General features: G+C 35.6%; 1 protein-coding gene and 1 long non-coding RNA gene across 2 annotated transcripts; both read right to left on the bottom strand.

Moving 5' to 3' along the window:
- Nucleotides 1-4,312: 4,312 nt before the first annotated feature.
- LOC149557804 (uncharacterized) lies at nucleotides 4,313-4,963 on the bottom strand. Its single transcript, XR_016352413.1, has 2 exons — nucleotides 4,817-4,963; nucleotides 4,313-4,711 (listed from the first exon to the last, which is right to left on the bottom strand). It is a non-coding gene; the product is annotated as an uncharacterized LOC149557804 (long non-coding RNA).
- A 1,510-nt stretch (nucleotides 4,964-6,473) lies between these two features.
- On the bottom strand, nucleotides 6,474-8,832 carry LOC149557805 (putative xyloglucan endotransglucosylase/hydrolase protein 6). The gene is made up of 4 exons (XM_089832296.1): nucleotides 8,610-8,832; nucleotides 8,199-8,299; nucleotides 7,097-7,293; nucleotides 6,474-7,010 (listed from the first exon to the last, which is right to left on the bottom strand). Exons 1-4 carry the CDS (start codon nucleotides 8,788-8,790, stop codon nucleotides 6,620-6,622), a joined length of 870 nt encoding a protein of 289 aa, XP_089688422.1. The 5' UTR covers nucleotides 8,791-8,832; the 3' UTR covers nucleotides 6,474-6,619.
- Between the last annotated feature and the right edge of the window lie 590 nt (nucleotides 8,833-9,422).

Consider the following 9,422-nt stretch of genomic DNA (forward strand, 5'->3'; position numbering starts at 1 on the left):
AAGGCCTTACCAATAGGTTCCAAGACATGTGGAAGAAGGTTCCATAAAAAAGGTGGAAGATTTACAACAATGAGCCATATAGGGCTTGATAGAGTAAGAGCCTCCTCATTGACCACATTCATAGACCAAGCGAGGGCACAAAATTCACAACACACTACTTTCCAAAATTGTTTATCAATAACAAGCTTTTGTGATTTAGGGTTGGCAAAAAACAACAAAAAAAAGTCCCTTTTATAACATATGACAATAAGAGAAATGATAACCATATTTATGTTCCCATACACTTTGAAGTCATTCATTGAGGAAGTTACGGGATGGCAAGTTGGAGATATCCACAACAATAAAATACAGAATCCCCAAGTCTACATATTTCCTTCTCTATTGTTATAGACATTTGGGGGTTAGGTTGGATGATAAGATCAGAAGAAGGTTACGACATCTTACCTCCAATTCCCGCAATGGGTCATTCTCCTTTCTTCTCGACTTCTCTCTTGACGAACTTGGCACTGTTTGGGATCTCGCATCGTCCTTCAATGACCTACTTGAATGATTTTCCTCCATCTCCAATGGCAGTGGGAGTACTAGTCATAGGCTATTTAGCATTAGGGTTAGTAGAGTCGCCTATCTTCTTTTCTTCGAGTGTGGTTTTCTCAGGCAGGTTAGAGCAGGGTTTCAAACCAAGAGGCAAAGAAGAAAAAGGTGGTCTTCAACTGTTGCCTATAGATACTATACCCATTGTTGAGGGGGGTGAGTGGCTAGAAATTCTCACCTGTCAGAATGGTAGGCAAGTTGCAGAGCCACCAATCCCTCCCAATTCAATTTTGTAATATGTATTTTTAAATAAATTAGAAACAAATATTTGAAAAAATATTTTGATTATTTACATTTAATAATATTCTTTGAATTAATTGAGTCACACCTCACATATTCAAATCCATAAAAACATCATCAAAAAGTTGAATTCTATAACAATATAAAAAATCTCTCTTAGAAATCTTTAAATCTAGGTTACTAGATTAATAAATTGTTAATTTTAAAACATGTAGAATAAGAATTTTAAAATGGGAAGGGTTTAGTCAAAAATCATAAATGTGGGATAATTTTTTTAAAATGGCAAATATTTATTTAAAAAACATAAAAACAAATGAAACTAGTGCATTCTTTTCATTTTGTTCTCTTTGATAATATTTTTATTAACTACATTTATTATATCATGTGAATTTATTTATTTTGAAGATATTTAATGATGTTTTCTTCATATAGCTTTCTACAGTTGTAATAAGTAGTTTAAAATACATTCACTACAGTCCACAAACAATAATTGCTAGTTTATTTTAGAAAAGATTTCATATGTTGCTTTCTGAATCTTACACTCACTCATCTTGATGGTGGAGGAGAGAGAGTGATCCACAATATTAATTTGATATTTTTAATAAATGTTGTATGTACTATTTTGTTCATTCGATATTTATTGACACAAAATTTGACATTGTTAATAAATGTTATATGTGCCATTGTATTCATTTCAGTTTTATTTGCAGAGGCTAAGCGCTTCTTCAATGTGTTTTTTTCAAACTTTTCTAACACAATATATACATACAGATCGTGAACAAATACTGAAATTTTCAGAGAATCTGCTATGTTTTGAGATTTTTAAAATTTGATAAAAGGAGTTTAGCCACGTCCGAATTCATTACCCAGCTACTGAGAGAAAGGTTTAATTTGACGGCCAATCTTGCCTGTCAAGCCAATGCTCTGTAACAGCGAATCTAATCTGTCAAAACATTTGCCAGTGTTCGTCTTGCCTGTGCCAAAATGTAACATCACATCATAAAGGCTAGAGGAATTTCGTCAGACTTTGTAGTTGCAACTGCCCTGGTAAACATGTATCCAAAATGCTGAAGTATACACAATGCCCGCGAACTGTTTGACAAAATGCCTAACCGAAATTTAGTTTCGTGGAATGGCATTGCAGGAAATTTAGTTTCATGGAATGCCACCATTTCAGGAAAATGCAATTATCAGGTGTGAATGCGAATTTCACACCCTTGCCGGCGTCCTTACTGCCTGTGTCGAAATAGGAGTTTCGGAACAGGGCATGGTTTGTTTCTGTTAGATATCGTAGTTGGAAATGCTCTGATCAATATCTATGCAGAAGGCAGGTGAACGCCACAAAGAGACGTCATCTAATGGATTACAATGATTGCAGGATATGCACAAAATGGATGTGCGAAAAAGGTTTTAGTAACGTTCAAGCAAATGCAAATGGCAGGTGTAAGGCCAAATTCCACAACATTTGCCAGCTTGCTCCTAGCCTGTGCGGAAAGAACAAGGGATGGACATCTATGAAAGCATTGCGGAAGGGGGATTTTTGTCAGATGATGCAGTTGCAAATGCCTTGGTAGACATGCATGCAAAGAATGTGTTCTCTTTTTCTACGCATTTTTAATCACTGAGAGGAAAATAGTGTTGTTACATCAAAAGAAAATATAGGATATAATGAAATATGTTGCTAAGCAAGAGATCTTCTAAACATATATGCCTATATACCAAAGTAGCTGGTTTGCTAAATGATGCTAATCTGTATATTTAGTCAATACTTTTTGGTAGTCAAACATCACTAAAATATCAAAGAAAACAGAACAACAGAAGAAACAAAGAGAATTATAGAGATTTATCTTGGTCCACAAGTTAATTCAGCATCTGAGAGACAAATCAAGGGGAAGCATCCTATGATCAGTAATGTTCCAATCCGGCACATGCTCGGAGGCCCATTTAGCCAAACAATCAGCCACACCATTCCAGTGACGAGAGATATGCATAAAAGACACAAAATTCAGAGAATTGCATAACTGAGTGATTTGCTGAATAACAAGAGCCAAATGCCAATCCACATCCACAAGGTTTTGTCTATTCAATAAATTCACAACCACCTGCGAGTCAGTCTCACAGATAATTCTTCTCCGCCATGTTGACAACACTGTTCCACTGCAACTAAAATAGCAAGGGCTTCCATGAGGTTATTTGTATGGTAACCCTTGTATATAGAAAACAAAAACTAAATATTCCCAGAGCTGTCATGCCCAACTCCCCCAACACCAGCCGGTCTAAGATTTTCCTGAAAAAGAACCATCAATGTTGATTTTAAGAACTCCAGCCTTGGGAGGAAACCAATGCCCCCCATGATTAACACACTGAGAACGCTGCCTAGCTCTATTCCTAGAGCGTGTGTGGGGAAACGAGGGAGTGCCGCCCTGAAGAGGAATGAAAGGCGTGAGTAAATACCAGCATCGCTAGGATCCAAACCTCCACCAATGTCACATTTAGCCGGAGTGTTTCATGAAAAGAACTAGCAATTTTGCTCCACAGGTGCCTAATCTCAAACTGCACATCATGAAAGATCCTCCTATTTCGCTCAAACCAAACATGCCATAAAATAAGAGAGGAGCCAATAGTCCGAATGAACATCATAACTTGTGCTTGATAAATAATCACTGACATGTTTTCTTCCGATTTTCTTAAGATGTGTAGGGAAGGTTCAGCGAAGATAATTTTTCCTTATTACATTATTGAATGCAAATTATTTTTAATCTTTATGACCAACCCCATCCCTGCGAAGGCCATCTTAGCGTGCTCTGTTTTCTTGTTGATTGCTAAGGTCATATGCATGTTTTACTCCTAAAATAGATTTATAATGCATTTAACTCGTCAACTCAGTAAGAGGATTTCAGTAGGTTTTACTTTTCCTTGCCTTTATTCCTTAACTTGCCGTCTTGCAACTTCTTATATTCATTTCCTTCCGTCTCTAAAATCAGAAAATCTGCCGCTTCTCTTTCCACTGTTTGCTTTTTGGTCTAGCTTTTATGTGGTTTGTGGGTTCCTTTGACTTGTGATAATTGCGAGTGTATCAATCTTCAACAATTTAAGCTTGTTCTAAATGAATGAGTAAATGTGTGAAAGTTTTGATTACATCAAACAGATCAGGCAGTCTGTGAAACCAAGTTGAACTATTCAGAAGCAAACAAGAACCCATCCAACAAAAAAACACCCCTGTTTCTTTGCCGACCCTTTGTCGAAGATTTAGGCACTAAACAGAAATCTAAAATGCAAATCTTACCCAGGGGACACTTAATGTTTTCCCAAATTTTCCTTATATATTTTACGTTTTAGTTTGCAAGATTTAGGCCCACCTTGTCATCTACATATTTATGTCATACATTAAAAACTATTTCTTACAGTAAGAAACAGGTACTGAAAAGAAGCTGTTTCAACTTGCACCAAGATATTAGGCTCCTTGAATAAATTCCGTGTATTAAAGAAACATTGATCTTTTCGGTGTGTCTACAATCATTATAGTTACAGATATAATCTTTAACAGCAACCGCTGAACTGGTAAAAATTAAAAAAAGTCAAAAAGATAAATCAAAAAAATGTTGAAAATACCAAATAGAGTCTTTCTTGATGAATTTCAAGCGAAGGAAAATAAGGAAGCTTAAGATCAACAGAAAATATGGTTTTTTTTCCAATATAAGAAATACAATTTTGGGCATTTAATATCACCAACCTATGAATCCAAATTTATATATCTCCATAGGATGCAGATGCTAAAATCCTCTCAACTATATAGTGCTTATTGTACTCTGTGGTTATAGACATGAACAGTAATCCTCCTTAGATGACTTGGATGTGCAAAACTTCATCTCTTCAATCTCTGAAAATGTGAGAATGTTCAAATTTATAAGATTTGCCATATTAAAGTCATATGATACAAATTTCTGTTTTTGACGAGATATCGAAATCAATTCAATGTTTTTACCTGTGCTAAAACCACTTCAGTTAATTTATTATGTGCTCAAGGTGGGTGGGAAGATCGATGGCTGCAACAATGCTTTTACTAATTGAAATCTTCGTATCATCTTTGTGATCTCAACTATGCTGTAGGCTCAAAACAATTTTTCTCATTGTTAGCAATAGTCAAAGAGTCCTCCTCCACTTAATATGAAATCATTCAATAAACAAAACTTCTAAGATTGGTGAGATTTTGACTCCCATTAATTGACAAGCCAATGCATACTTTTTGGTTTGGGATTTTCAAATATTTTATTTCTGTAATAAGTTTGAAATTTCTTGTAATTACATTACATGAAATACTAGCTTTTAATTGGAAGTAAGTTTGAAATTCATAAACAAATTAGAATTTATTTTAGCTACTTTATAATGGTAAACATTCTTAATTGAAGTCATTTATTAAAATGCATAACCTAACATCCTTCATGTCAAAGGACACAAATTTCTCCAAAGTATTGGAATATTTTAATGTCCCTTTAATGGTTATCTTAGTTTGTCTTTAGTGTATTAAGCATTTTCTATTTTCATTTTTAGTTCACAGTTGTTTCTTTGAGAAACATCACCTTTGTAAATTTATATAAAGAGCTTTCATCTCCTTTGTTTAATACAAGATCAATTCACCATAACATAAATAACATTTTCCTATACACCCATTCAAATTCTTTCTATAAAAGATGTTCATCTCTTGACAACCAAAAAGTACCTAAATTGCATAATCTATATTTAACTTTATACCATGTTACATGATCTCAATGTGAATTTAACTTTATCATGGAATGAATCACTGTACATTGTTGTGGGTGCTCTTCCTCATACAGTTGCTTGGTGGCGGCTACGATTCTGGTTGGATGTTTTCCATTAGCTGACTATGCCCTCACACTGATTAGTGTGGCTTTCTTCTCTTTGCAGTTTTTGGGTTTCACAGTTTTCCTTTTTGCCGATTCCTGTCTTTTTCGTCCAATATTGGAGGTTTTCTGTTGTCTTTTGGAGTTGCCAGAGTTCAAGTATCTCTTGCTGGTTTTCTTCTTTGTCCCTCTTCCTTGCCCCTACTTTCTGAGGAGCAAGAGGTGTTCTCTAGTTTCTGGTTTGGCGGTCCCATCCAAACCCTTGTGTTTTCAAAATTTAATTTAGAAGGTGCTGGACACTGGATCCTTTTGGTTGTAGCATCTTTCTAAAGCCTTTTGAATTCACCTCTTGTGAATTCCTTTCCGCCCATCGTTTTGACTTGATATTACTTTTACAATCTTGATGTTTCTTTTATTGTGAGTTTGGGCCCTGTCTTGCTTTACCTAATCAGAACTTCAGTTTCACATTCTTTGATTTTTACTCTCAAATATATTGTATAATGTACATTTTATTATCAGCACTATCATCATATCTCATTTTTGCTGCTAATTTTTTATATTGAATTATTTCAAATATCTTATTTCTGTGATATTACTATCAAAATTCAATTGTATGATTTTTGAATCAAATTCATTTGCTATCTTATTTTTGTTGTGACAGAAGATACTGATCTCTGAGTGTCCGGTGTCCGGTTCCTTTGTGTATTTTAAATTATGATTGTACTTGTAATATAGAAGAGAAACGACGTCTATCGTCTACGATCTCATACCCCTTGCCAATTTCTAATAGGAAATTCGGGATTTCCTCATTATTGCATAATATGAACAGATTACATTATCTATATTTACAATACATATCCTTCATACAAATGATAACAACTAGAGTCCCGAACTCGGTCTTCCAAGGCATGGTGTGTTGAAACGATTCAAATGCCAGCCAAACACTCTGGTGGGGGAACTGGGTACCTGGATTTGTCTGTACAGTAGTCATATACCATGTGGTTCAGCCTCACCCACCTGTAATTCCTGGCCTGTACAGCATTCAGACTCCTGTAGTTCAAACCTTCCCACCAATTGGCGGTGTTAGAGGGACAACTAATCCCTCCAGGAAATGAACATGCTTCGATATCAAACTCTTTGTAATAAGCATTGAATGGTGATTTACTCCAGTCTATCTTCTCTAGCCCTCCTCGTGTTGCCCAATTGTCTGCATTCCACAGAGTTGAATATATTCCCATTGGCTGAGACTTTGGATAAAGGACCCCTTTTGCTTCATTGTTTTTATATACCCTAATTGGTATACTATCTACTGAGAACCTGCACATATGGAAATGTCCTTGTTTCAGCATAATGACTCAACAAGTACGAGATCAAATAATTGGGTTAGGGAAGGCTCTGCTTACACTATATGATAATGGTTCCATAGAATAGAGTAGGTGTGAAATTCTGCAGAAGGATCAAACCAGAGGTTTACCCTCTGTTCTTTGTCACCCTTGCCATGGGCAAAAACATTTGTTTGGACAGTATATGGCTGTCCTGATCTGTTCCCCAAAAATTCAAAGTCCACTTCATCCCTCATGTTTTCTGTGTCCGAATTCATCTGCTCATACAATCATAAATGACCAAAAGGGAAGGGCATATTTAGATCTTAGTATACTTAACCCTTAAGAAAGGTCTAAAGAAACTGAAAAGTTGGGTTAAAAAGAATTTTACAGTGAAAGCCCAAAAACCAAGAAAGTAATAGTTTGTTAAGAAAAGTATTGCTTCACTTCCAAAACAGGCAATACTTTTCTTAGGATCCGTTTGTAGTCAAGCGTGGAGTTGATTAAGTGCAAAAGTGTAGCACAAAAAGGGACTTGATAATGCATTTCCGTATCCAATATTGTATGTTCTAGGCAAGCATGAATGTAGGCCAAATACAAGTATTAGAAGAAGATGTCAACTATTTCCTCGTGGAGGACATGGATGAAGGCATGGAGCATACAACTAGAAATAGGTACTTGCAAATATTCTATAACTTCATTGCGGAATGACTCATGAATGATTGAAAGAAATTATACAGAGTTAATTCAGAAATTACATACGATCAACATGATGGATGGACAATGGGAATCCAATAAGTTTAATCGATTGAAAGAAGTTATAGCCTACACTTATAAAATGCTCAACATCTAATAATATGATCCAGTTAATTAAAAATGTCAAAAACCCCTGCACTAAATAAACGGTATCTCATCGATAGAGCACTAAGGTCCCTGAATAGAAAGCTCTGTATGTTTCAACCTGGCAAAGATGTTAGCATGTGCATTGTAGCATTATTTAGCAAACAAAGAAATCCAAACTAGTAAAGAATATTTCATTGATAGAGAAGTAAGGTCCCTCAATAGAAAAGGAAGCAAGCAAACCCAATACAACTCAGTATCTTTCAACCTGTAGAAGATGTTACATTGTACATTGAAGCATTATTTAGAAAACAAAAAAATCCAAACTAGTGAAGAATCTTACATAGAAAGCAGTCACTGTTCCAGCAGAATCACCAGGAACAAGTTTGATTTTCATGCTAATTCGACCAAAAAGATACTTTTTCTTTGAAGCAAATCCTGACCCTGGAATAAAACACAATCACAACAATATGCCTTATTGTCTCCTCAACTTAAAAATTTGTAGACAGTCCATCTAGAGTAAGCCTTTCTTGATTAATGTTTCTAATAGTTTCAGTTTATACAAACGAGTTAATATGTTTGTCTATATTTGAAAAATGAGATCACATTCTATATCCTACCATCAAGACTGTTAAAAAACTATCCAAATAAAATCTCGAAAATATATAAAATTTCACAGTTAACCCCAAAAGCCAAATAACTATTAGGTAAAGCCAAAGGATCTTTCAAAAACAGCCCATAAATCACAATTTACCTGACATTTGGTCCAAACGAAGCTGGATGGCATTGCCATCTAATTGACTAGTCTGCTTAATGTGGTCATCTCCCCATGTTATATGAAAGTCTTCCCAAAAGACTGCAGGGGATGCCAAGACAGACATTACCAGAAACCCATTTAAAACAACAAGCAAAAAGAAACCTTTCTCTCCCTCCATTACAACTCTTATTGCAATACAAAATTCAGTAGAAGAAAGTATACTCATCCTATGAGACACCAATCGTCCTTTTATACGTGCAATTGGAGCTCCAAATCATCCCAGATGTCTCTAAATTTTTTTCCAGAGACATCAATCTAGATCATCACAGCTAATTGTGATGAGATGTTTTGGCCAACTCTGGCAATTATCAAGCCCAGTCCTAAAAACTCTGGCCCACAATTGCCAACTCAAGATTCCTAAATTTTCACCCTTAGAAATGCTGAGAAAAGGTATGGTTGGGATTAGGGAATGTACATTCTATTCCATGCCCATTGATTTGAGGCTTTTAGTTGTATCAATGATTAATTATGGGCGGGAATGAAAGAGGTTGCGACTGTGCTGTCAACCCAATTATTTGTACCTTCAAATTCTTCTCTTTCTTCCTCCACCGTGACGTCCATGGCATTAAATTTGTCCCATCGAATAATACCCACTTTTGCAGTCATCGCCCGGTCCAAATTCAAAAGTTGGCAAAATAAGTCATGAAATATCTGTATGCTGTGTGTGTGACCACATAATTCTTATGCCTTATCTCCATTTCTCCACAGGAAAAAACATGATTTTAGTGTTGCCAAGCACCGACAGCGTGG

Source organism: Cupressus sempervirens, chromosome 5 (assembly GCF_028749045.1).
Source record: "Cupressus sempervirens isolate cs-2001-9-10 chromosome 5, ASM2874904v1, whole genome shotgun sequence".
NCBI classification, from domain to species: domain Eukaryota; kingdom Viridiplantae; phylum Streptophyta; class Pinopsida; order Cupressales; family Cupressaceae; genus Cupressus; species Cupressus sempervirens.

Coding starts and splice junctions, on each gene's coding strand:
- LOC149557805 (XM_089832296.1), bottom strand. CDS start 8,790: ATGGAGGGAGAGAAAGGTTTCTTTTTGCTTGTTGTTTTAAATGGGTTT. Junction 8,300..8,609: donor TCGTTTGGACCAAATGTCAG/GTAAATTGTGAT, acceptor GTTTTATTCCAG/GGTCAGGATTTGCTTCAAAG. Junction 7,294..8,198: donor GAACAGTGACTGCTTTCTAT/GTAAGATTCTTC, acceptor TTGTATGAGCAG/ATGAATTCGGACACAGAAAA.